At 53.1% G+C, this 27,432-nt stretch overlaps 1 protein-coding gene across 3 annotated transcripts in view; it reads left to right on the top strand.

Annotated features, from left to right (window-relative positions):
- The first annotated feature begins 3,060 nt into the window (after positions 1-3,060).
- PODXL (podocalyxin like) overlaps positions 3,061-27,432 on the top strand; it is a 56,298-nt gene continuing 31,926 nt past the window's right edge. The window contains exon 1 of one of the 3 annotated variants that reach the window (XM_004046243.5): positions 3,061-3,462. In XM_004046243.5, coding sequence (XP_004046291.3) covers positions 3,363-3,462 — 100 coding nt within the window. In that variant the 5' untranslated portion in view covers positions 3,061-3,362. The remainder of the gene's footprint in view (positions 3,463-27,432) is intronic. The other 2 variants (XM_019030827.4, XM_004046242.5) reach the window with 2 other exon arrangements.

The following is a 27,432-nucleotide window of genomic DNA, read 5'->3' as shown; positions in this document are numbered from 1 at the left end:
GATTACAGACGCATGTCACCAAGCCTGGCTAATTTTTGTATTTTTAGTAGAGATGGGGTTTCACCATGTTGGCCAGGCTGGTCTCAAACTCCTGACCTCAGGTTATCTGCCCACCTCAGCCTCCCAAAGTTGTGGGATTACAGGCATGAGTCACCGTGCCTGGCTGGGGAGACAGATTTGAATTCACTCCTGTCTCTTTGCTGACCAGTTTTGCAAATAAAGCCACTACTTTTTCCAAAGCTAGTGCTTCATAGTATTGGCTTCTGTGCCCATGGGGCAGCAAAACCATTTGCTTGATAAAAATGCGGTGGCTCTCGCCAGTAATCCCAGCACTTTGGGAGGCCGAGGCGGGCAGATCACCTGAGGTCGGGAGTTCGAGACCAGCCTGACCAACATGGAGAAACCCTGGCTCTACTAAAAATACAAAATTAGCCGGGTGTGGTGGCAGATGCCTGTAATCCTAGCTACTTAGGAGGCTGAGGCAGGAGAATTGCTTGAACCTGGGAGGCGGAGGCAGCCTGGGCAACAGGAGCAAGACTCTGTCTCAAAAAAAAAAAAAAAAAAAAAGTGATGTGCTGTTCTTGGTGGTCTGAGTAAGTAAAGGATGAATAAGAAAGACGCCATGTTAAAGAAGCTGAATGTCTGCTAGGAGAGCTAATGCATGTATACCAATAACCAAAATGCAACAAATCCCAGAAGGAATGATCCTGCAGAAACTTCTTGATGAAAAGCTTCAAAAACAGCACCCATAAAGTGCTTTGGGTTTCAAATATAAGCTCAGGTGTTCTGGGCTGGCGAGCTTGCTAGTTGGAGCACAATGCTAAATGGGGCCAAAGGCACAGGCCAGTTACCTGGGGGTAGCTCATATCAGTGGCCACCAGTGACCTCAAAACCCAGCCAGCCTCATTCCAGAAAGCCACGTTGTGCATAAGTTGAGGGGGGCTGTTGGATACTGGGGAGAGTCCAGCACAATTGTAACTTTTCTGTGTCTTCTCTAAGCCCAGATGTCTGCTCTCATTTTAATTTTGCATGATCTTGTAATGGCACCAATCCCAAATCATGTGAATTTAAAATGCCCTAAGCTTCAAAATATACGCTCTCTCTTTATAAAGTTAACATGATTGCTTCTGAGTTTTTAGATAAATTGAATGATTGAGTGCAAAAACACTTTAAATCAGAGTGCGATACACATTTTTAAAAATCCCAGTTTAAAAAAAATATATATATATATATTGCTTGGTTTCAGAAGAGAAACAAGCCTTTTGTTGACATGATGTCAGGGGAACAGTACTAAAAAAACATCAAAGATAGTCACACACACACACATATCCCAGAGTATTCATAGGGAACACCCTCTGTCTTTCCCATATGCGGTGTGGAAAACGGGGCCAGAACGATCCTGAAGAAACTTCCTGATGAAAACAACCCCGTCAGCCCTTCCCAAGCTTGAGGCCGGCTGCCACGGAACCCCAGCCAGGGCTCCAGCGCTTCCTTCGCGGCTCCAGGGGCGCAGTGCCCTGCAGGCATCGCCTGCTTGCAGCCTACTTGAGGGGCTCACGGAGTCCCCTGTGCCCGGGACGCAGCTAGATCCTGGGGAAAACCCCTCCACCCAGCCCCATCTGGCAGAGAGACTCCAGATTAGCAACCCCGGAGTCACGTGAGCCAAATTTACGCCGTACCCCGGTTCCAAGGTTAATCACCCCTCGCCCCCTCCGCTTCCCGGCTCCGCCGATGTGCCTCCTCTTCAGGCGGGCCTGAGGTCTGCGTCTCCCAGGCAGCTTTGGGGGTGGAAAAAAGGAGGGGAGCGGGGGAGGGGAAAGGAACTTCTGTGTTCTTTCACCGGATAAACTCAGTTTACGGAATTCTCCAACACCCACTCCCACCCCCAGTGTGCAAATATCTCTGATCCTCACTTGGAGGGCGAACTACTTCATTCATTGAGACTTTTGTGTTCCTGGCCCTAGGCTAAGTATTATCTTGTAAGATCACATTTAAGTTTCCCAACAACCCCCTGAGGTAGGTGTTATTATCCCTATTTTACAGATAAAAAGAAATGAGGTACTGAGAATAGCTTGCCTAGGGTTTTACAATTAATAGATTGGCACAGTTAGGTTTTGAGCCCCAGTCTGTTTTGACCCAAAAGCCCTAATCTTTATAGCTGTTCTTTATATAGCAGGAATAAGAGTAATAACCACTCCTTGCAGAGCAATTACTATATTCCAGGCACGTTGCACGGTATTTCTCCAAACTACTCTCAGAGGCAGGTTTGCCACTTACCCGTTATGTGGCCTCAGGAAGTTTCTTAACCTCTTTTTGACTCAGTTGCCCTGTCTGCAAAATGAGGCTAAAAATATGGTTGTCATGAAGAGTAAAAGAATTAATATATGTAAAGCCTGGCACACATTCATCCCTGAAATTGTTGTTGCTGTTGTTTTTTAACCATCATCTCCATTTCACAGGTAAGGAACCTACCCTTGGAGAGGTGAAGGAGTGAATTAGTCCAGCTTGCCCGGTGCACACCTAGCTGCAGAGAGACCCCGCTCAGAAGCCGTGCGGGATGGGGGCCCCACGGGCAGGTGAATTGCACTTGGCAGGTGGGAGATGAGCTTCTCCGGGGTCGCTGCAGAACGCGCAGCAGCCCGGGAGGCCGCGAATGGTTATCAGTTACCACGCAAGGCTGGGGGTCCGCCCGCTCCGGATTTGCTCGTAGTGCGAGGGCCCCGGCGGTGTGCTGGGGGATCCCGCCGGGCCCACTTACAAGCACTCGGGGGGACACCTCTTCGGGACACCTGTGGACGGGGCCCGGCTGCACCGCAGGAGCCCCCCGCCCTGCCCCGCGCGCACACACAGCCCCCCAAGGCGCGGAGGCCGCCGGCCCTCCCGCCCGTCGCTCTCCAGGGCGGAGTTTCCTCCTCTGCTCATTGTTCACGGCCCAGCGCCCGCCCAGCCCCGGCCCCGGCCCCGCCCGGCCCGGCCGCCGCCGCTGGCGGGCTCCTGGGGGAGGGGGAGGGGGAGGGGAGGGGGAGGGGGAGGGGGAGGGGCGGGGGCGGGGGCCGGCGCTGACGGGACGGGCCAGGAGTAGCCGCAGCCGCCAGTGGGGCCGCAGCCGCGCAGACGCCGCCCAGGACGCAGCCGCCGCCGCCGCCGCTCCTCTGCCGCTGGCTCTGCGCCCCAGCCCGGCTCTGCTGCAGCGGCAGGGAGGAAGAGCCGCCGCAGCGCGACTCGGGAGCCCCGGGCCCCAGCCGGGCCGCCGGAGCCACCCACAGGCCTCCCCGGGCGGCGCCCACGCTCCTACCGCCCGGACGCGCGGATCCTCCGCCGGCACCGCAGCCACCTGCTCCCGGCCCAGAGGCGACGACACGATGCGCTGCGCACTGGCGCTCTCGGCGCTGCTGCTACTGTTGTCGACGCCGCCGCTGCTGCCGTCGTCGCTGCCGTCGTCGCCGTCGCCCTCCCAGAATGGTGAGTGGCCGGCCCGGGCTCCACCGGGACTCCCACCGTGCCCATGTGCCCCCTGCCCGGCCGAGCTGCAGGGAAGCCCGGCGCGCCGCGTGGTCCGACTCCGAGCAGCCCTATCACCGCCGGGGCCACACACGGAGCCCTGACCTTGCACCATCCACGCCCCCTCCAAACTCTGCAGCGCGGCAGGTGCAGGGCCTGGGCGTAGATTCGTCTCCACTCTCCACTCGGGAGGAGTGGGCGGTGGATTCTGCCCGGGCAAACAGGGGCGCGCCGGTGCTAAGTGGGTTTGCATGGGAAAGAAAAGGGAGACCGCACCGCGAGGCTCCACGCTTCTGCGGGACTCTCGGGATCTGATTACACCTTTCCTTCGTATTGGAGGGAATGAGGGGCTGTAGTGTGTATTCGTTAATTCCAGGCAAAGAGGCAGGCGAGAGGCTCCCGAGGAAGTCCCTGAAGCAGGTGACAAGCCTCCAGCCACGGCCCACGCGGGCGATGTGCTTACCCGTTTGCAGAGGTTTTTCTAAGTAATGTGTGCAGGCTCAACTCCCTGAGCCCGTGCTGGGGCAGATACAGAGTCGTAAGCGGACCTTCCACAGTCCCAGAGTCACCTGGCTGAGTGGGGGTCCTACCTCCGTGTCCCCAAAGCAATCGCTTCTTAGTGCGTGGCTACGATGGTGAGACCCCACTCGAATCCTCTTGTTCAAACGGGAACTTCTCTCTCGTAGAATAGGATTGGGCTGCATTTTAGACACACCTTAGAAAATGTACCTGTCTCTCATGAAACACCTGCACCTCAGAAACATCCCCTCCCTGTTTCTTTTCAAGGTGAAATGTTACTCTTTACCTTTTGGGGGACAGGCGATGGCTGCAAACTCAAGCAGAACAGGTGTTCTTAAGCCCCTAGGGAACAGCCGGAGTCGGCTCAGCCCCACGGGAGAGGTGCATTTCTCATTCTCTTTTGCCCACCTGAGCACATGTCTGCAGGAAGAGCGGAGGTGGTGTGATCACCCTAGGGCCAGGAGGACTGCGGGGACAGCACAGACAGGGTAGGGACTCTGCTGTGAGCAGGTGCTGGCAGTTTGGGACTGGAATCTAAGGGGCCAGGGGAGATGGAAGGGCAGTACAGTCTCTCCTCTGCACCGCAGGAAACCTTTGGTAGTGGGCAGGCGCTGGCACTCAGGGAGCAGGCAGTCGTGGGCATCCTCCTGTGGCTGGCGGGAGACTCCACCAGCCTGACTAGAAAGGGAAGGTCCCGGCGGGGGGAAGAATGTGTGTCCCTGGAAGAGGGGCTGCAGTGTGAGGAACAGTCAGAACAGCTTTCGGAGTGGCAATCACTGAAGAGCCACACGACATGCAGGGTTGAGATGACACGGGAGTGTGATGGCTCCTTAGCCCTACTCTGGGGACAGCTGGACTTCAGGGTGGGCCTTCATATGAACCTTTTGTTGGGAAGCCTCTTAGAACCACCCAGAAGGGCGTTGGGCTGTGTCAGGAAAGAGGGGTTAGTCCCTAGTGCTTCTGAGCTTAAGGAAGCTGAGCCACCCTTCCTTTGAGGAGTGGGAGGCCCTGTGGGACAAGACCCTCCCTGTCTGCCCTAAAAGGAAATGTTCATAAGTCACCAGTGGGCAAAGCTCTGACTCCAGCTCACTGCTGGCTTCAAGGATGGCACTGTTTTTCCTGGCACCTGGGCACTGCCAGAAACCATGTCTCTTCCATGAAGCACCACTTCTGGCCTAGCACAGGGTATGGCACATGGCAGAAGTTTGGTACGTGGCAAACAGAAATGACCATAACCCAGTGCCTGCTCTAACCAGCAAGTAACTTGGCCTATCCGAGCACTGTATGCATCGTAGTATGCAGCACTGTTGGGAAGCACTTAGAAAAGTGCAAAGTGCTAAGTGGGGGATGGGGAGAGGATGATGATCAGGATGGAGATGATAATTTGCATGTATTGAGGCCAGAAAAGGCTTGTGGGGGGCATGTTGCGGCAAGGTTGGTCTGTTCAGTAGCTATGGTGCATTCTACACCACCCTCTAGGGACTCAGTAAGGCCAGCTCCATCCCTGTCCTTCTGAAGGTGTGGTCGCCTGGGCTGCTGTCATCAGGAATAGCATAAACACTGCCCCCCATCTGCTGGAATCCTGTGATTTGATTCAAAGCAAGAAAGATTTATAGCTCGAGTCTCTGCAACAAAGGAATTATCCCCAGACAGGTCCATCCCTGCCCCTCTCCCCCAGCTTACCTTCCAATATATGGGCAGATTATGCAGCCTACAGCAAAGAAAGCATTCACCTTAAGGGTCGGACAATTCATCAGACCCCCTTTCAGTGCTTTTTGGTTTGATAACCATCTGGCAGAACCACAATGGTAAGTCACATCTCCGTGCCTCCGTTTCGTTATTTGTGAGATAGAATAAAAGAACCAAAGGGACCTCTAGTTCCACCATGATGAGCTATCTGGGGTTCCGTGTTCCCTCAGCTACTGAAAGGACAAGCTGATTCAGTACTCAATCTGATGTTGAATGGATGAATTCTGGGCAACAGAAAGGCAGCTTGGTGGGGTGGAAACACTCAGACTTTGGGTCAGAGAGATGTGCGTGACCATGGACAAAATAGTGGACCTCCCTGAACCTCAGTTTCTTCATCTATAAAGTAATAACAGCCCTACCTTGTGGGTTGCTGTGAAGATGAGCGAGTATATATATCATGGGCTTGGCTTTACGCCCAACTCAGGATCAACACTCAAAAAATAGCTATGTTGATTAGTAAGCATATATATTGAGCACCTGGTGGGTTTAAGGGACCCCAGGCATTGGGATCCTGCCAATGTTTGTGGGTATCAGTGGATATATGATCATAAAAACTGAAGCCCCAGTGCCACTCTGTGGGAGAGGGAGGCATATGGAAAAGAGTATAAGATTTGGAAGGGGTGGTCTGGAGGTCTGGAGAAAGCTTCCTGAAGGAGGTGGGGTTTTCACATAGGGATTTTAAAATTAAAAGGGTCAGTGTTTCCTAATGTGGCTGAGGCTCTATGAATTGTAGTGTGTAGGGGACATGCAGATTAGGGACGGGGAGTCTGTGATGGCGGTTCTTGAGATGGAGTCATTGAGGCTTTGGGGAGATTAGCTCTCAGAACTGGAGAGAAAGTTCCACGGTGGCAGGGTGTGGCTGCTCACGCCTGGAATCCCAGTAAATTTGAGAGGCCAAGGTGGGAGGATCGCTTGAGCCTAGGAGTTCAAGACCAGCCTGGGCAACCTAGTAAGACTGTCTGTACTAAAAAGACAAAAAAATTAGCTGGGCATGGTAGTGGCACACGCCTGTAGTCCCAGCTACTCAGGAGACTGAGGTAGGAGAATTGCTTGAACCTGGGAGACAGAGGTTGCAGTGAGCCAAGATCACGCCACTGCTCTCCAGCCTGGGCAACAGAGGGAGACCCTGACTCAAGGAAAAAACAAGGTGCCCAGGGCTGGGGTGGGGGAATGTGGGTGTTCCCAGCATGGTGCAGCTTGGGACAGGATCTGAGGCAGGAGCGAGCTGGACATGGCGGGGTTAGGAGCCAGCCATTCAAGGGCAGACCCAAAAGCACCTGGTGTCAGTGTGGCCAGAGCTTTGGAGTGTGGTCGTCCAGAGAAGGGCTGAGGAGGGGAACATGGCCTGCCCAGGAGGGTCCTCAGGGTGTCCCCCAGGCCTAGAGAAGGTGGGGGAAGAGGCATGGAGGCTGTCCCCCATCTGGTTTTCCTCAGGAACCCATGTTTGAAAGGAGAGGAGGGTGCTGCCTGGGGTTTTAACACCACTGCCCTGTGGAAAGCTGAGAGGGGAAGGGGACTAGACTCCCTGTGGTTAGAACTCCCCCCCTTGCAGGGAGGGAGGGGAAGAGCCACTCCTAGCCACCCTCAGGCATCATCTCTGAGATGCCTTCCCTGGTTTCCTAGGGAGAACCAAAGTGTGTTCCATGATCTGTGTGTCTCCTCCACCATGTGGTGAGGCCCTCGAGGGGCCAGCAACATACTTATCACCACCTCCAGGGCCCAGCCCAGCACCCAGCGCTGAGCGGTCGCTTGGGATACTCTGGACTGTAGAACTGAAGGGAACCGGCTTCAGCCCTGGCTTTAGGCTCCCTGGAAGGGAAGTTTGCATCCTGGGAAGGGATGTCTGGCCAGTGGGCTTGTTCTCCAGCAGCCAGAGCTGGTGGGAGCAACTGCTGAAGGTTAAGGCTTCTGTGGGGCTGGTGACCCCTGTGATGCTGGTGGCTGCTGTGGAGCTGGCTCAGCACTTAGCTCAGAGCCCTTCACTTTTTTTTTTTTTTTGAGATGGAGTCTCGTTCTGTCACCCAGGCTGGACTGCAGTGGCGCGATCTCAGCTCACTACAAGCTCCACCTCCCGGGTTCACGCCATTCTCCTGCCTCAGCCTCCCGAATAGCTAGGACTACAGGCGCCCACCTCCACGCCCGGCTAATTTTCTGTATTTTTTAGTAGGGATGGGGATTCACCATGTTAGCCAGGAAGGTCTCGATCTCCTGACCTCGTGATCCGCCCGCCTCAGCCTCCCAAAGTGCTGGGATTACAGGCATGAGCCACCACACCCAGCTCAGAGCCCTTCACTCTTAAGGGAAGTGGGAGGAACCATGTCTCCAGTTCACTGGACTTCTCGGGAGGGGACGTAGATGACCCCTATTCCAGGAAGTACTGCTTCTTCACACCCTTTGAGGCAGAGGCCCTCTTCAGGGCTGCTGAATGCAAGCTTTGCTCTAGCTGAAATGGAAGTCATTCCTACATAATCAGAGAAAGAGGATGGCATTGCCCTGCCCATCCCTACCCACCAGCCTGAGCCTGCCTGGACACTTTCATTGGACCTCAGCCAGGAGCTCTTTACCCAGCTCTGGGCTCATTTCCTATTTGCACCCACTGGCCATGAAGCAGGGCAGGGAGCTCAGCTGGTGGGGTTTCCTGTCCCGGACCCAGGAACATGGCTAAGTTGGATGGGCCTCTCTTTATCATGTGTCCTGTCTGCTCTATGGGGCTGTTAAGAAATCAAGTGATGTAGCAGATCTGGGATGGTGACTCCTACCCTGCACAGGCCAAATGACGGGGGCATTTTCTATAAGAAAAGCCTTCAAGAAAATTGACACAGAGGATCCCTTAAAGGAGCCTCTTCGTATTTGCAGTAACATTTGCCATATGACTGCTTCGAGTCGGCAGCCTGCAGGCTGTGCAATGTGGAATTCGGTTGGCAAAGGGTACTTTCCACACCACTTCTAAATGAGCCAGAAAATCATAGGACACAGAATTCTAGAGCTGGGGAGCCTTCTGGAAATCATCTACTACAACCTGCTTGTTTCAAATGGGGGATTGCAGGCCAGGGAGGTGGGTTCATTTTCCCAAGTTCCCAGTGACTCTCAATAAATAGCTTTCCAGGAGGTGGGTGTACACACGTGTGTGTGCATGCGTGTGTGTGTGCGTGCATGTATGTGTGTGCATGTGCACATACGTGTCAGCTGTAAATACCAGAATAGAACTCAGCCCTTTCAGTGCTGATTCCCTCCTGGGAATTGGAAAAACTCACCAAATCCCCTTTATATATATTTTTATTTTACTTCTTTTTTTTTTTTGAGATGGAATCTCGCTCTGTTGCCAAGGGTGGAGTGCAGGTGGCTTGCTGCAACCTCTGCCTCCGAGATTCAAGACATCCTCCTGCCTCAGCCTCCTGAGTAGCTGGGACTACAGGCATGCACCACCACACCCAGCTAATTTCTGTAGAAATGGGGTCTCACCATGTTGACCAGGCTGGTCTTGAACGCGTAACCTTGAGTGATCTGCCCACCTCAGCCTCCCAGTGCTAGGATTACAGGCATGAGCCATCATGCCTGGCGAAAAGCCTCTTTAAAAAGGATTTTAGGATGGTGACAAACCTATACTGTGCCCACATCTCTTTCCCTACCCCTCTACCATAAGGGTAAATTGAGGCTTGGGGCCACGTTGCTATTTAAGAGTTAGACTCCTAAGGGTGCCTGGAATACTGTGCCATAGCACTGGCCACCATGCATTGTGCCTAAATATGTCTGTGTTTGCCACTGGCCCACTGGCTGAGGACCCCCTGTCATGTCCACAGCCTCTAACCAAATAGGTGGTTAAGAAATGTTTGCGGGATAATTGGCTGCACAAAATGCAGCGTTCAGCTGCAGATTCATCAGTGGCCCTTGCCCACATCTCCCGCATCCCAAGCTCTTGCATTGTCTCTGAGTCCTGGCCCTGCCCTGAATCGCTGGAGCAGCAGCAAGCACAGACCCTCAGCTAAGAGGGTCCCCCAGCTAAGGTTGGCCCCTGGGCCACCTCCAACCATCCCCACCCCCTTCCCCGACATATATCACCACCACCCTCTCTTCTTTTGTAGCCTTATTCCCCTTGGGAATAAGCCACCTCACACTTCCCAGGACCAGGGTGTAGGGTGGCACCTCGTCCACCAATTGTCATGGCCGGAAGGCTATGTATGTGCCTCCACTCAGGGGGAAGAGAATTCTAAGGAGCGGCTGAGAGAGGCTTGCTATCTGACCCTGGATTGGGGTGCAGGGGCCTCCCAGAGCCAGGCCCCTAGGGATGTGTGGACTGACCTGGGGTCTACGCTGTCTGATTTCTTAACCTTCCAGCTACCTGACCCTGATCAGGGTAGAAGGGACAGCAGTTAAGCAAGCCGGTGAGTAGGGCATTCTGTAATTCTTGAACATACTGGCTGTGTGTGAGGCTGAAGCCACAGCTCCTTCTTACCTGAAATTCATGGAGCTCTGCCTGAGGACTGAGTCCCTTTGGTCTCCAGCCAGCCAGGTTCCCATGCCAACCTACTCCCAACACACCGATTGGAACCACAGAGCCCTCCAGCTGGGGTAGCCTGCCTTTGCATGACCTTTATCTCACAGACCATTCCAGAGAGGAGAAACTGAGGCACAGATGCAAGGACTTGCAGTAGTCATACAACCAGCTCTTCTCCAAATATGTACGTGGTTCACTCCCTCACTTCCTTCAGCTCTCCCCATGAATGCCACTTTCTCAAAGAGGCCTACCAGGGCTGCTCTGCTTAGAAACCCCTCCCCCCAGCACACACTTTTCCTCCTACTCTCCTTTATTTTCTCCATAGCACTCGTCACCTGATATGTGTTCATTGGTTTGTTTGTTTGTCTCTCTCCCCCGTTAGACTGTAAGTTCCATGAGGGCAGGGACTTCCATTGTGCTGTAGCCACAGCACCTAGAATAGCACTTAGCACAAAGTAGCTGTTCCATAAATATAGGTTGAATGAATGAGTTAGTAAGTCAGTAGGTGTCAGGGCTGGCTTAGAACTTGCCTGCCAGCCTGTGCTCTGTAAATGCAAGGCTACCTGATTCAAGAAAGAGGTGGCAGGTGGGGGCCGGCCTAGGTCCTGGGGGAACAGGCATATGGGCAGGAAGGAGCAGGGATTCCTGGTAGGAAGCAGGAGGGGGCCATGTCTCCTGTGCTGCCCCCACCCAAAGGATCCTTCAGCTGAGGATTGGGGCTTGTGTTTGTTAGAACTTGATTTGGCTGCTCATAGCAACAAAAAGGAGTAGTGGATTAAATAAGACAGGCATCAGTTATATCTCTCTCATATCATAGAACTTCAGAGGGCTGGTATAGTGGTTCTGCCATCATTCACACGTGGCCTCATGGTCCAAGGTGGCTGCTGGAGTTCCAGCCATCAGGAAAAAGGAAGGAACAAGAAGCATGTGGCTCCTCTTTAGAGTGCGCCTCCCAGAAACCACGTGTGACACTTCCAGTCACATTTTGTTGAACAGAACTTAGCATGTGGCCACACTAGCTGAAAGGCAGGCAGGAAAGAGAACTTAGGTAAGAGTAATTTTTATTTCAGGCACCCAAGTGCCTACCCAAAAAACAGTGGTTCAGTTACAAGGAGGAAGCACAGAGTGGATATTTGGAGTAGGTGACTGGCAAATGCTACTGCAGAACTGGTCCCTGCAAACCTTGGATGTCTCTGTAGCTGCCCTCTGTCCTCACCTTGCCGGTCAGATCAGCTTCGCCTCTGCACACAGCTCTCAGGAAGCCTGGTCCCACTTAGTCCTCCGGTTATGTGGCTGTAGCCTTCTGGTCCTGAGGGGCAGTTTCTGGTAATGCACAAAGAAACCTGGCTCCTTCCTAATTGGGTCTTGAGCTGCAACAGGGATCCGAGGTGTCCCAGGACCCCCATAAGCTGGGCCTTGGGCAGGGTAGGAGGGGAAAGACCTGGGTTCCCCCACTGGCCTGTGGATAGGGAAGAAGTGTTTCTGCTCCCCATCTCTCCCTCTCACCTCAGAGCAGGTGAGTGCTGGGCCAAGGAAATACTGTCTTAGGGGTTTGGCTATGAGCTCTCAGTGACAGCAGCAGCCGGGGCCAGTGACTTTGAAACCTGCGGGTGGTATTCCGTGGAGCTGCCTTGGGGGCCACCGAGGGCTTGGGGTGCATACCTGGAGAGGAAAATGAAGAGGAGGCCGATTTGGGGGGAGTTTTACGTCCATCCTCTTCACGAAGGCCTACTTTTAACTGTTCCGTATGATAGGTCTCTACGTAAGAATTCCTTTGACAAAAAATTTTGCTGTGATGGTGAAGAGAAGAAAAATGGAAATCTCTGCTGATGCCCTAGACTCTGCAGTTAAGAGGCTTGGATTTTAGCCACAGCTTCGACACTTGCTAGCCTTGTGATCTCAGACTTGTTCCTTGACCTGGGCTTCTCCAGCGGGAAAATAGGTATTGTGCCCTCCTCCATAGCAAGGGTTAAATAGGATCATGTAGGTGGTGCCTCTGATGTGCAGAAAGCATCCACACACGTTGATTTTTTTTTTTTTTTTGAGACGGAGTTTCACTCTTGTTTGTCCAGGCTGGAGTGCAATGGCGCGATCTTGGGTCACCACTACCTCCGCCTCCCGGGTTCAAGTGATTCTCCTGCCCCAGCCTCTGGAGTAGCTGGAATTACAGGCATGCACCACCACGCCCACCTAAGTTTGTATTTTTAGTAGAGACAGGGTTTCTCCTTGTTGGTCAGGCTGGTCTTGAACTCCCAACCTCAGGTGATCCGCCTAATCAGCCTCCCAAAGTGCTAGGATTACAGACGTGAGCCACCCGCACCTGGCATGTTGATCTTATTTCTTGTATTGGCGTCAGCCCTAGCCCAGTGTGAGTCAACAGACCCTGTTACCCCACCCCCAACGCCATGCTAGAGCAGCATCCTCTGCGACCTCACAGGGCCAGGTTTTCTTCTTCAAGGCCCTTCCCCATTACTCAGGCTGGGGACCTCAGTGCGGGGAGGCAGAGTTAGTTGCAGACCGCAGTTTCAGATAAAGGTGGCCAGGGTGGGCTTAGCTAAGAAGCGACTGAGATGGCGCCCCCTGCCTTCCTATTCCTGCCTGGTGCTCCTCAGCTCACCCCTAGGGGGCACTGCCCTTCACTTTGGGGCTTTGAGTCAAAACAGACTTTTTTTTTTTTTTTTTGAGACAGGGCCTCACTCTGTTGCCCAGGCTGGAGTGCAGTGGCACGATCTCGACTCACTGCAACCTCCGCCTCAGGAGTTCAAGCGATCCTCTCACCTCGGCTTCCCCCATAGTTGGGATTACAGGCACCTGCCCCCAAGCCCAGCTGATTTTGGGATTTTTTTAGTAGAGATGGGGTTTCCCCATGTTGGCCAGGCTGGTCTTGAATTCCCAGCCTCAAGTGATCCGCCCGCCTCAGCCTCCCAAAGTGCTGGAATTACAGACGTGAGCCACAGCGCCCGGCCCAAAACAGGCTTTCTGAAGCCACCTGCACCCCGATCCTGGCAGCCCCCTAGGTGGTTAGCCCATAACATGGTTAAATGCAGTCTTCCACCTCTTGGCTCTCTTTCTACCTGGATAAATGGCTCTTGTGATTGGGTAATCAGCTCCTGGCCACGCCCACTGTACACTCCCTCCTAGCCCTAGGATCGCAGTCTCCCTTTCACTTTCCTTTCTCAGATCATCCAACCCTGAGCCTACCCCCTCTCTTGCACCAAATTCCTCTTGATGCCATCGAGCCAGGCAGTGAAGCACGATGTTGATCTTTCTAAGGCCAGCTCTCCATTTTCCTTCTCAGGAAAGGGAGGGCGTGGGGGAGGTGCATGGAGCTACAGTCCAACAACTAGAGAAAGGAATATTTCCTCACAAGGACGAAAAGTGGGAGGAAGATAGGAAGGGAAGGTAGGAAGTACTCACAGATCTGCCTTGGGGGCATTGCTCTGTGCCTCAGTTTACCCACATGGTAAGTCTGGGCTAGCACCATATGAGGTTTTTTATTTTACTTTTATATTCCATAAAGCAAGCTGTGTTCCAAACTGTGTCCAGTAAGAACATTTCATAATCCTCAAGATTTTAATAGTTATGCTCTCAATGAATATTTAATAAAATGAATACATTTCCCTTCTTAGAAGGTCAAAATACATTATGATCTTACATGCTTTGAAATATCCTCTAAGGAGGATTACTTATTACCTTTGTTTAACCCATCATTCCCCAAACGTACTTTAACTATGGGACCATTTCCTTTTCAGCTTCCTCTTTTTAGTAGAACATCGATCTAGATTTAGTAGAACATCGAGAGGAACAGCTTCCTCTCTTTAGTAGAACAAGAGTGTTTAACATCTTTTGAAACACTCATGTTTCCCCAGGATATTTTGGGGGAAATATTGATGTGAAGATAGAGTGACCAACTGTCCCAGATTACCCAGTATAAACAGGTTATCCTGGGATGTGGGACTTAGAGTACTAAAACCCAGACAGTCTTGCGTAAAGACCAAGCTGGAAAAGCATTAGCTATAACAACACACTCACATGTGTCTAGCTGAAATGAAGAGGGCCCTCTGACCTTAGGGGATTTACAGGAAACAACATGGCAGGTCGCAGCCAGTTTGAAGGCTGCTTGCCCCAGAGTCCATTGGGAACAAGTTACATTCCAGGCTGGTGGCCCCTCAAGAGTGTTTGCAGTGCTGTTGCTTCTCAGCCAGAAGTGGGAGGCTCTGTTAAAAGAATTATGGAAGTGTGTGTTTTTGATGTTTGATCTTTCTGCCCAGATGGGGGCAGACATTGTTTGCCGGTTGCCTGTGGCTGGCTCTTTCCTGTTGTGCCTCTGCCCCCTGCTGCTTTTTGAGTCCTTGACCCTGACAGCATCACGGTGCTGTTTTAGATCCTGAGTCCCGTCATCCTGTCATCCTGCCCCAGGAGCTTGGAGAAGGGGATTCCAGGATGTTCTGGTAGCCAGCACTGTCATAGTGGCTCACAGACAGTTCTGGCTAAACAGGGCCTGCTGAGTGCATGGGTCTCATCCACCTTCATGCTGTCATTGTTCCTGGGAGTTGGTGGTTGAGGGGGTAGTGTGCTTGTTTGTTAAGCCACCAGCTTGCATGTGCTTTACCAGCTGCAGCTAGCACCTAAGGCACTACTGGCAGGTGGGACAATGAGGAGGGGTGCCCATTGTTCAGCCAGATGCAGTCCTCCATCCTGCCCCGGGGGCACTGCCAAGCGTAGTACAGGGCGTGCGTGCGTGCATGCAGAGGCCCTGCTGCTCCCTCCCCAGGCCTGTGCTGTCCTAACTCCTGCCCACACCTCCCTGATCTGGAGGCCCTGAGAGCACCGCCCAAAAAGTTGCTTCTCATCCTGAGGTCATCCTGGGTTTTGCTTCTCCATGGCCGGGGTTCTAGAGAGCTTGTGCTGTGGATTGGCTTCTGGGGAAGGGCACGGTGGGAGCCGTCCTGGCCTTTCATTCACCCACAGCATCCTATGGGGATTACACTTGGGCAGGGAAATTCTCTGGCTTTACAGCCCTGGATGAATCTGGAAGTCTGGTCCTGTTGACACAGAATCACATCTCTGAATGCCACAGGCACTCTAGGGCAATTGTGTCCATGTGCCAGCTATAACTGGCCCTGGGGTCTCCTGTTAGCTAAGCGCTGGGTGTTCGTGTGGGTGCGCCACATGTACACAGGGCTGGTGGCAGGCACAGTGAAGAAAACCAGCAGGGTCCGTCTGAGTTGGGTGTTGAGCTGAGGAGTGGGTTTGCAAAAGACACAGATCCTCTGTCCAGACACTCACAACCCAGTGTCCTCCCTGCAGGCCTCAGTTTCCTCATCTGTGAATGCGGAGCTGGCCCAGTGGCTCTCGGGGCCTTCCTGTTTAGTATTTCCCATGGTCTAAAGCTGGGTGATTTCGGCCCCAGGACTGCTGGCGTCATGGGACTGATGGGTGTGTGTGGCTGCATATGCAGAGGGAACCCAGCTGGACAGTGTGGATGTTCTGAGCCATTGGGAATGGCTGGAGGGGGCTGTTCTCATGCATTTGGCTTCTGGGGACAGGCAGTGACACCATGGATTCCTGGGTAATGTGAAGGGGGGCATGGACACATGTCCTGTAGTGTCCTGGGGGCTCTTGGTGTTTTGCTGGCCTCGGCCCTTTCTTCATCTCACTGCAGGTCAGATGCCTCCCTTTCCCCTGTCCAACAACCAAGAGGGGTGCAGCACCTGGAGCCAGGTGTATGTGGGCACTCAGGCCCCACAGGATTGGAGAGCTGCACTAGGAGTGGGACTACATGGTTCTTAGATGCCAAAGAAGGCGTGGTGGTGCCTGGTCCTCTGACTGCTTGCTCATCTCTACTTGTTGGGCTGAGATCACATGACATCTAGGCTTCCTCTAGCTGTAACATTATGACTCTGGGATGCAGAGGAATGTGATGCCTGCATGGCTTTTAAAGAGCAGGGGACAAGGGATGGCCTGGCACGGTGGTTCACACCTATAATCCCAGCACTTTGGGAGGCCAAGGCAGGAGGATCGTTTGAAGCCAGGAGTTCAAGACCAGCCTGGGCAACATAGTGAGGCCCTGTCTCTACGTACAGTTTAAAAATTAGTCAAGCATGGTGGTATGCACCTGTAATTCCAGCTACCTGGGAGGCTGAGGTGGGTACTACTTGCTAAGCCTAGAAGTTTGAGAGGCTGTAGTGAGCTATGATTGTGCCACTGTACTCCAGCCTGGATGACACAACAAGACCATATCTTTAAATAAATATGAAAATAATAAGTTGAAAAAGTAGAAAACAGTGGCTTAAAAACATAAATTTGGCTGAACTGATGACAAAAAAGAAAAGCAGAGAACATCCCAGCCTCTGGTCACAGAGCACCGTGAACTCAGCCCCAGCCTGTCCCTGGCCCCTGCGTCCAGCCCGAGGGGTGGCATCAGCTCCTCGCGCTCTGCATCTCTAGACCTTGTGCCAGCAAAGACCAGGCTGTAAGGGAAAACAAGAAAGGTGACAGCTCCTCGGACCAGGATCTCTGGATCCTGTGATCCTGGCTCTGCCTGTCCCTAGGAGCTGCACTACTGCCATGCTCTAGAGGGAGAGAGGCTCTAACTGGCGCTGTACACGCTTTCCAGACGAGAAATCCAAGGCGGAGGATGCTGGTGATTTTACCTAGAGTCACGTCTTGAGGCTCCAGGTATCCCCTTTCCACTTTATTTGTTGCTGTTATTGCTGTTGTCGTCGTTGAGACAGGGTCTCCCTCTGTCACCCAGGCTGGAGTACAGTGGCACAAACATGGCTCACTGCAGCCTTGACCTCCTAGGCTGAAGCGATCCTCCTGCCTCAGCTTCCTGTGTAGCTGGGACCACAGGCATGCACCACCATGCCTTGCTAATTTTAAAAATTATTTGTAGAGGTGAGGTGTCGTTATATTGCCCAGGCTGGTCTTGAACTCCTGGGCTCAAGTGATCCTCATGCCTCAGCCTCCCAAAGTGCTGGGATTACAGGCGTGAGTCACCGCAGCCAGCCTCCCTTCCACTTTGAATTAGCCTTCTTTTCTTGTTCTGGCCATGGGAGTGGCCAAATAAACTTGGCCTAGACATCTGGGCCTCTGCACCCACCTTGAGGGTAGCCAGACTGGGCAGAGAGAGAGGGCAGAGAGAGAACGGGGCATGGAGCCTTGAGGGCCAGGGGGCAAGAGATGGTGCCTTCCTTTCCTCCACCCCTTTTGGAGCCCCAAGTCTGACTTAAGAATCAATCTTGTGTGATCTAAGCAAACCTGACCCCTTTCCTGACCTGCAAAACTTCAGAGGGAAATATTTTGCTCCCAGTTTCTTGGGAAAAGAAGAGCTGTGAGTTCACAGCTGTGCACATGAGTGTGTGTGTATGTCATTGAGGCATGTACTCACTCAGTCATGCCTCTATCCCCCCTCTCTGATGTCATGAAACTACTTTTAGGGGATGAATGTTCAGCTGTTTGGACACCTGGCTCCAACTGGGGCTGGCCCTGAGATTCTTGATTCACTTCCCTAGGCGGTGCCCATAGGAAACCGGGCTTCCTTGACGAACTCTAACGTCTCAAACACAGGGAGGGCCATGATGACTTGGCTTTGTTTAAAAGGAACATGGCCTTTAACTTTCCCTGCAGGCCCTGGCAGGGGACAAGGGAGCCAGGCCTCAATTGTTTAATGATATCCACTTACTTGGTTTGTTTGTCCTTTTTTTTTTTTTTTGAGACGGAGTCTCACTCCGTTGCCTAGGCTGGAGTGCGGTGGCTCACTGCAACCTCCGCCTCCCAGGTTCGAGCAATTATCTGCCTCAGCCTTCCGAGGAGTGGGATTAGAGGCGCCCACCACCAAGCCCGGCTAATTTTTGTATTTTTAGTAGAGATGGGGTTTCACCATGTTAACCAGGCTAGTCTTGAACTCCTGACCTCGTGATCCACCCGCCTCGGCCTCCCAAAGTGCTGGGATTACAGGTGTGAGCCACTGCGCCCAGCCTGTTTGTTCTTTTTAAGCAACACCTTCCCACCCCCAAGTCACCCCCAACCCTACCTCCACTCCACTCCCTACTGTCCAAAAGATATAGGCTCCACTGTCAAAAACCACCAAAGAAATTCGGATCGTGTGCTCTGTGGGAGGTAATCATGCTTTTTCTTCCACCTCCTGGGCCAAGGAGAAAGATAGGTGATAGTTTTAGCTTTATTTGCCCTGCTTTGCAGAGTAAGCGGGTGACCATCAGAGAGCCTTAGCTCCTGCTCCTGCTCCAACCCCAGCACGCACGGATTTAGTCTGGGATTTTGCCTGGGGAACGTGCCCTGCTGTGAATTACTCTGCAGCAAGAAGGACACAGGTGTTATTCCTGGAAGGGGAGAATTCTCGCCAGGACAGAACACAAAGAGGATAGAAATTTGGAGAGCTGAACTTGCTGCCTTAACCTTCAGTGTCCACCAGACGGAAGCAGATCATTCCCTGGGAAATTCACAGGCTCCATTTCACAGAACTTTCTCCCTCTCTTCCCAGAGGCACTCTCCGTTTCAGAGGTGACTATCCCACAGCCACGCATGCGGGACTTCCCTCTGGCTCGGGGCCCTTGTTTGTTTTAGGCCAGGAGTGGAGACTCGGCCCTGGTGGAGGTTTCCAGGGGCCACTGAGAAACCCATACACATCTGGTTATTTTCACGGCTGCAGGAGGCCGGAGGTGGCGTGGGAAAGACAACGTGCTCCCTCAGAAAAATATTTACCAAGGTTGTTTTTGAACTTACTGCTAGGGGAAGAGTTGTGTGCCAAATGTCCGGGCGCTTTGGCTCTGGAAGTGTGTGTGTGCCTGGGGACAGGTTGCAGGTGCTCCTGGGAGCAGGGACAGGGCCAGTTGAGAAGGATGCGGGTCGGTGCAGACCCAGTGTGATGGGTATTGGGGGGCGGGGGCAGGGTAGAACACTCATCCCCGAGACAGTTGGGTTAGAATCTGGCTCTCTGACCTGGGGTGGGGCCTTCCCTGGGCTAGTCTGTCTCTCCTTTTCTGAACGAGGTACATAATAGGCCAGACACTGTGGCTCACTCCTGTAATCTCAACACTTTGGGAGTCTGAGGCAGGAGGATCACTTGAGCTCAGGAGTTCAAGACTAGTTTGGGCAACAGAGTGAGACCATATCTCTACAAAATAATCAAAAACATAGCTGGGTGTGGTGGTGCACACCTGTGGTCCCAGCTACATGGCAGGCTGAGGTGGGAGGATCATCTGAGCCCAGGAGGAGGTTGAAGCTGCAGTGAGCCGTGATCGCGCCACCGCACTCCAGTCTGGGTGACAGAGCAAGACCCTGTCTCTAAAAAGATTAAAAATTAAAAGGTACTAACGGTGTGTCCTCAGAGGGTGCTGGAGACACAAATGAGATCATATGCAGGAAGAACATGGCGCAGAGTCCAGCCAATATGCTAAGACCTCAGTATTTGCCCAGTATTAAGTTTACAGTCATGAGGATAAACTGCTCTTAGGAGGTGTCATTTAATAGGTGGATTTACAGAAAGTTCCAGCATGTGAGTGAGGCAGCATGTCCACCCCTCTACCCTGTGGTCTCAGAGCTGCCCCGAGTGTACCAGGACACATGCAGCACCCAGACTGGGCACGAACGTTCTGTCTCCTGCTCACAGCAGGGGGTCGGCAAGGCTGGCTGAGCCTGGCTGCCCCTTCTTCCAGCCCCGCCCTCAGTAAGGATACTGTAGATTTGGAATATTTAAACATTTTCCTCAAAGTTTTTACATTTCGGGGACTGGGCGTGGTGGCTCACGCCTGTAATCCCAGCACTTTGGGAGGCTGATCACGAGGTCAGGACTTCAAGACCAGCCTGGCCAACATGGCGAAACCCCATGTCTACTAAAAATACAAAAATTAGCTGAGCGTGGTGGTGCGTGCCTGTAATCCCAGCTACCCAGGAGACTGAGACTGGACAATCACTTGAACCCGGGAGGCGGAGATTGCAGTAAGCCGAGATCACAATACTGCACTGCAGCCTGGGTGACAGAGCAAGACCCTGTCTCAAAAAAAAGAGCTTATACATTCTAAAAAATATCTTTATTTTGTTCCAAGATAGATATGTCTCCCTCGACAGATGAGGAAACCAGGGTCCAAAGAGGTCCCCGGCTCACACAGACATCCAGGTCTCCATTTGCAGAGCTCACTTTTTCTGTGGAGGCTGCATCACATCTTGCATGTGGTCATTTAAACTGACCTTAAAGACAGGGCGAGTGGCCACTCTGCCACCTCCCCCGGGTGCTGTCTTGTGGTGGTGACTTGTTTGGGAGCCCATCTTGGGCAGGCGAGGTTAGCGAAGGCATCCAGGCATCAGCCCTGTCCCCGTCCTCGCCTGCCAGCTGGCTGGTGTGTTGGCTGTCCCTGGGCACAAGGCCCAGGAAGACAGATCAGGATTCACATGGTCTGCTGCAGGGGAAGGGATTAGGAGGCCCCTGGGGAGGGTATTGTTTTAAGGAGGTTAGTCTGCTCTTTCCAGCTCAGGAAGAACTCATCCCCTTCTCTGGGCAGGCTGGTGGTCCCTAGACAAAGCCTGACACCACGTACAAAGTTCCAGGGGCTCGGCATGGGGACGCCTCTCTTGTTAGCAACAGCAACAACAGTGGGAGCGGGAGTGGGGAGCAGGATGGGGAGTGGGGAGCAGTTGAGAGGGAGAGGAACCAGAGCGGGCAGGGGTGGGCTGAGCCCCAGGGAGTGGCGAGGCAGGAATCTTGGGTGGCACCGTCGATTGAATTCCAGGCTCTCCTGTTACCTCTCTGCCTTCAGCCACAGAATTATAGTCATGAGTCATTCCAAAGAATGTATCTAGAAGCTTCCTGCTGAGGCGCTCAGTCCTGTTAGGGGGTAGGGGTGGGGTTCCGCCCTCTGACCTCCACCTGGAGGATGCAGTGTCACCAACTCTGGGCCTGATTTTCATCAGGTGAGACTGTAGAGGTCATCGAACCCTGTGCTCCCTGCATTATGTGGAAACTGAGCCCCGCTAGCTGCTGTGCCAGGGTGGGATGGAGGATGAGGCTGGCTCCCCGCAGAGCGCTTCTGCCCCTGCCACTCCTTCCCTGCCAGGCCTTGGGGATGGGAAGCTCGGTCAGAGAATGGGTCTGGGACACACAACGGAGTGGGGCAGCCCATACAGAAACAGCCTGAGGGTCTGCCTGGGGGTGGGGGGGTCATCCTCCCAACTAAGTCAGAGCACAGGGGAGGGGCCAGGAGCTGGTCTCCTGGTTCATCTCCCTCCTGTACTCTGCAGGGCCACAGTGGGCCCTGTGCAGCCTTGCCACAGACGTGTTTGAAGTGCGTACACATCAGTTCCCCAAAGACAGGGACTGCGATGGTCACGGAAGCCCTACTCACAATGGCCCCAAACTGGAAGCCGCCCAAATGCCCATCAGCAGCAGAATGGACAAATACATAGTGGCATGTGCACACAATAGAGTCCTCCACTGTAATGGGGGCGAACAGTCTGCGACCGCACACCACAAGAAGGATGAGTTACACAAAGCAAAGCTGAGTGAGGGAAGCCAGACCCAAGAGTCACAACGGTGTGATGCCATTGATATGAAATCCCACAACAGACACAACCCCGAATCTTCTCAGTCAGAATAATAGCGGTTACCCTCGGGGATGGAGAGGAACTCAGGCAGGGCTTCTGAGACGAGCTGTCCAGTTTCACCATCTGGTGCTGGTTAAATGTGCGTATTCCCTCGAGGACAATTCATCAAGCTGTACACTTGTGATATGCACCTTTTTTGGGGGGGGGGGGGGGCGGAGTCTTGCTTCCATGCCCAGGCTGGAATGCAATGGTGTAATCTCGGCTCACTGCAACCTCTGCCTCCCACTCCCAGGTTCAAGCAGTTCTCCTGCCCCAGCCTCCTGCGTAGCTGAGACTACAGGCACGTGCTACCATGCCCGGCTGATTTTTGTATTTTTAGTGGAGACAGGGTTTCACCATATTGGCCAGGATTGTCTCGAACTCCTGACCTAGGCCTCCCAAAGTGCTGGGATTACAGGCGTGAGCCACCGTGCTTGGCTTTTTTTTTTTTTTTTTTAAAACAAGTTCTCACTGTCACCCAGGCTGGAGTGCAGTGTTGCAATGATGGCTCACTGCAGCCTTGACCTCCCGGGCTCAAGCAATTCTCCCACCTCAGCCCTGCAAGTAGCTGGGACTACAGGTACACACCACCAGGCCTGGCAATCAATTAATTAGTTAACTAATTTACGCATACGTACATATATACAGGGTCTCACTCTGTCATCCGGGATGGAGTGCAGTGGCGCAATTATGGCTCACTGCAGCCTCCACCTCCCTGGGCTCAGGTGATCTTCCTGCCTCAGCCTCCTGAGGAGCTGGGACTATAGGTGTGCGCCACCACACCCAGCTCATTTTTGTATTTTTAGTAGAGATGGGGTTTCACCATGTTGGCCAGGCTGGTCTTGAACTCCTGATCTCAAGTGATCTGACTGCCTCGGCCTCCCGAAGTGCTGGGCTTACAGGTGTGAGCCACTGCACCTGGCCACATGCCATTTTTTAAATGCCTGTAATTCTTTAGTGAAACATTTAAAAAAATGATAGGGAAAGGGGCTGTTCTGAGAACCTCCTGACTGAGCACAGTAGAACCTACTGTGAGCTTGGGGCAGCGGCACTGAAGGATGAAAACACCAGGCTCCAGACAGGCAGTTCAGGTGAGCCTCCCAGGGGGAGGGGCGCTGGGGACAGGACCAACAGGGAGAGGCCCAGGAGAAGTGGCAGGGAAGGCCAGATTAGGCGCCTTAACCTGCTGTGTTGGACCGGCCTTTTTTGCTGGCTGACTTCTACCCCAGCCCTGACACCAGCTGCTGCTGGCCAGAGGGTGTAAGCACCATCCTGGAACACACTTATCAGGTGTTTGTTGGGACTGGGTTCTGTGCAGGTGCCAGGGATACAAGAGAAACAGTCGTGGTCCCTCCCACAGAAGCCTCAGCATCTGCCCACTGAGGGGTGGCAATACCAGTAGACAGCACCAGCCATCCAGAGGGGAGGGCACCTCTCCAAGGACCCGTCATGCCATACATCTCCCCTGGCATCTATTATTGGATTGTGGGACTTTCAGATTTTAAAATCTATCTTAGTTTTAAGTGGTTTTGAGTAGCTAGCTAACCGCTTAGGTATTTTCCTTTGCCATATGAGTTGCAAATATTTTTTCCCAGTTTGCCATGATGTGGCTTGGTTTCTAACAGGCTAGTACCAGTGACACTTGTCAGGCTCTTTAGGAAAGTCAGAATAGGATCCACAGCTGGGTTAAAAAACATAGTCCTCTTTGGCCAAGCACAGTGGCTCATGCCTATAATCCCAGCACTTTGGGAAGCAGAGGAGGGAGGATCACTTGGGCTCAAGAGTTTGAGACCAGCCTGGATAACATAGTGAGACTCTGTCTCTACAAAAAATTAATTAGTTGGGTATGGTGGTAAGCACTTGTAGTCCTAGATACTCGGGAAGCTGAGGTGGGAGGATTGCTTGAGCCTGGGAGGTCAAGGCTGCAGTGAGCTGTGATTGTGCCACTGCACTCCAGCCTGGGCAACAGAGCGAGACCATCTCAAAAAAACAAAGAAACAAAAATAGGCCTAGCCCCAGGGGGATCTTAGACATCAGTGGTCAGCATATGACTGCTTGGTCAGCTGTATTTGTCAGTAAAGTTTTCTTGGAACACAGTCAAACCCATTTATGTACAGGTTGTTTCTGCGGTTGTCTTCAGGCCCATGACGGCAAAGTTGAGTAGTTGCAGCAGAGACTGTATGGCCCCCTACAAGGCCTAAGATATTTACTTTGGTCTTTTATGGAAAAAGCGTGTGACCTCTGTTGTACAATACTGTGTCACAGAGTGATTCCACACACGAGAGGGTGTTCTTTCCTGCACACAGGGCCATGGAGAGAAAGCTGCCCCTAGTCAGACTGGCGTCCCAAACTGACCTGTTTACTTGCTGTGGTGTTGAACGCTTTCTTCACTTTTGTGTGTGTGTGGTCCAATTGACTTACCGTACAACTTACTGTAATAACCATTTTTAGGGGTGCAGTTCAGTGGCATTAAGTACCTTCACACTGTCATGCACCTGCTACTATCATCCACCTGCAGAAGATGTTCATCCTCTGACACTGAAGCTCTGCACCCATCAGATGCTAACTCCCCCTTCCCTTCCCTCCAGACTGCTTTCACTTTCAAAGTGGAGATAATAACACATATCTCATGTCCTTTTGAGAAATAAGGAGATACCCTGGCCCTCCATTGATGGTCAATATATTTCTTTTCTTTTTTCTTTTTTGAGATAGGGTCTTGCTTTGTCACCCCGGCTGGAGTGCAGTGGCCCGATCTTGGCTCACTGCAACCTCTGCCTCCCAGGCTCAAGCCATCCTCCCACCTCAGCCTCCTGAGTAGCTAGGACTACAGGCTACAGCACACCCAGCTAATTTTTTTGTGTGTATTTTTGGTAGAGACAGGGTTTCACCATGTTTTCCAGGCTGGTCTTGAACTCCTGAGCTCAAGCGATCTGCCCACCTCAGCTTCCCAAAGTGCTGGGATTCCAGGTGTGAGCCACCACACCCTGCCACGTGTATTAAAATATCTTTTAATACATTTGAGTTCCCTGCCTTCTTCCTCCAGAGTCTCACTTACCAGACTCTTCCATCTTGGTCCACACCCATCGTGATGGACAAGGGAAGGAGGCAGAAGTGATTGAGCTTCATTTCCCTGAGGAGGAAAGCCAGGCCCGAGAGGGAGAAGGGCACAACCAGTGAAGTCTGAGCTCCAGCCTCCTCCTGACCCCCACCCCACCCTACCGCCTACCCCCGCCGGCCACCCCTGTGGCCCTGACACCAGGCACTGGTCCTGGAGCCCAGCTGACCTCACATAGAGCTCTCACAGGTGGCGGCCTTGCCCCGCCAGGATGGGGTGCGGGGTCATTGTCAGGGTAGAACTTGAGGCTGACAGCCGGAAAGCCCCTCCCTCCGTCTCTGAGCCGGTGAGGAAACACTTCCCGGAGTTGGGGTCCCCCAGGCCTGGGTTTCCTTTCCTTCCCCAGGAAGGTTCAGGCTCAGCTCCTCGTCTGGGTGTTCTCTTGACCACAGCTGCCCTGGTGCCCCATCTTCTCCCCTCCCCAGATCAGCCATGCCTCACTGGGAAGGAAGAGCCCCATGGGTCTGGGCAGACCTGCACCCACTCTCACCTTGGCAAGGCCTGTGCAGGTGTGAGTGGCCGAGAGGGAGTGGAGGAGGAGTGGAGGAGGAGGCGGGCGGCGCGGCTCTAACGGGTAAGGGGAGGTGGGGTGCGGTGCAGGGCGGGAGAGTGGAGTGCCTTTCCTTCCCCCCTGCACAGCTCAGCAGGAATATAATCATAGCTGACATAGATCGGGCACTTTCTATGTGCACACACTGCTCTAAGTACTCAAAGGTATAGAGTTTGTTACTTTTATTACCCTGCTCTCCACTTTTGACAGGTGGGGAAACTGAGGAACAGCATTCAGACATTTGTGTTAAGTCGAGACTCTTGCCTGGTTATACAGCTTGTGTGTGGACTGGAAGCCGGGTGTCGGGCTCCCTGATACATGCTCTTAGCCTCTGTCCTGTACTGCTTTAGTGGGGAGTTACAGAGGGGCACCTCTGAGGCAGGGATGTGGGCAGATGGGAGCCAAGTACCCTTGGGTGCTGTGCCCTGCTCCCAGGTGTTGAGGACAGGAAAGAATGAGGACTTGTCAGCCCTGGGAAGAAGTGGTGTGAACCAGGGCTTCTTACAGGTGATCTGGCCACAGTGCCCTCCCTGCAGGGAGAAATGCACCCAAGCGAAGGCTGCCCTTCCCCATCGCTGGGACATCTCCACGCTAGACAGTGGCAGCCCTCTCCTGCCCAGGGAAGCAGGCAGACGGGCCCCACCCTACAGGGAGCAGCGGGTGCCGGGCAGGCCAGCTGAAACAAGCTGATAAGGGCAGAACAATTCCAGATTTGAAGAATGCCCGGAATTATCTCCCCTAAGGGGGCAGCTCTGGGCCCCTCTGGGAGAGGTGATGCTGAGAGGCAGGCCTGATGACCCCACCCCTGAGGTGCCGTCCTGCTACCGAGAGGCCCCAAGTCTCACAGCTGCCAGGGTCCTGGGGACCACAGAGCCAACAGAACTGCCAGGGTCCCAGGGAAGGGACGGGGAGGGTGGAGCATGACCGGAGTCTGTGGCTGCACTTGTCTACCTGACACTCAGCCTGTGTGGGAGTAAGGGGCGCAGGTTGGGGACCCGGCCTTGCCCCAGACAGTTGGAGCAGCCCTTCCTGCTGTCTCTGTTCTCATTATTAATCTCCATCCTGAACCCCTTGTCTTAGCTCTGACTTTTGTTACAGTATAACAAAATACTGTCGGCTGGGTGGCTTAGGCAACAGACATTTATTTCTCACAGTTCTGGGGGCTGAAAGTCGCAGATCAGGGTTCCGGCATGGTCAGGTTCTGGAGAGGGCGTTTCCTGGCTTGCAGACAGGGCCTTCATGCTGTGACCTCACCGGGCAGAGAGAAGTTCTGCTGTCTCTTCCTTTTCCTAAATGGACACTAATCCATCATGGAGGCTTCATCCTCAGGACCTCATCTAAACCTAAGTCTCTCCCAAGGCGCTGCCTCCTAAGACCTTCACGCTGGGGGTTAGGGCTTCCACATATGCATTGGATGTGGGGCCCAGACAGTCAAGTCTGTCATACCCCTTATACCCAGGGAAGTCAAGCCACCCCACTTTTGGGGCCCTGAGCCCAAGCAGGGGACCATTTAGAGGGAAAGAGCACAACCCCAGGAGTCACTACCCCCTATTTTCCAGATGGGGACCTATGGCAGACCAAAAATGTCCCCCCCGTCAAAAAAAAAGATATACAAGTAAAAATCTCTGGAACGTGTGATTATTATTATTATTATTTATTTTTATTATTTTTATTTTTTTTGAGACGGAGTCTTGCTTTGTCGCCCAGGCTGGAGTGCAGTGGCGCGATCTCAGCTCACTGCCAGCTCCGCCTCCTGGGTTCACACCATTCTCCTGACTCAGCCTCCCGAGTAGCTGGGACTACAGGCACCTGCCACCATGCCCGGCTAATTTTTTTGTACTTTTAATAGAGACGGGGTTTCACCGTGTTAGCCAGGATGGTCTCTATCTCCTGACCTCGTGA

Source organism: Gorilla gorilla, chromosome 6 (assembly GCF_029281585.2).
Source record: "Gorilla gorilla gorilla isolate KB3781 chromosome 6, NHGRI_mGorGor1-v2.1_pri, whole genome shotgun sequence".
Taxonomy (NCBI): Eukaryota; Metazoa; Chordata; class Mammalia; order Primates; family Hominidae; genus Gorilla; species Gorilla gorilla.
Note: the sequence above shows the minus strand (reverse complement) of the source record. Positions and strands in the feature narration are given on the sequence as shown.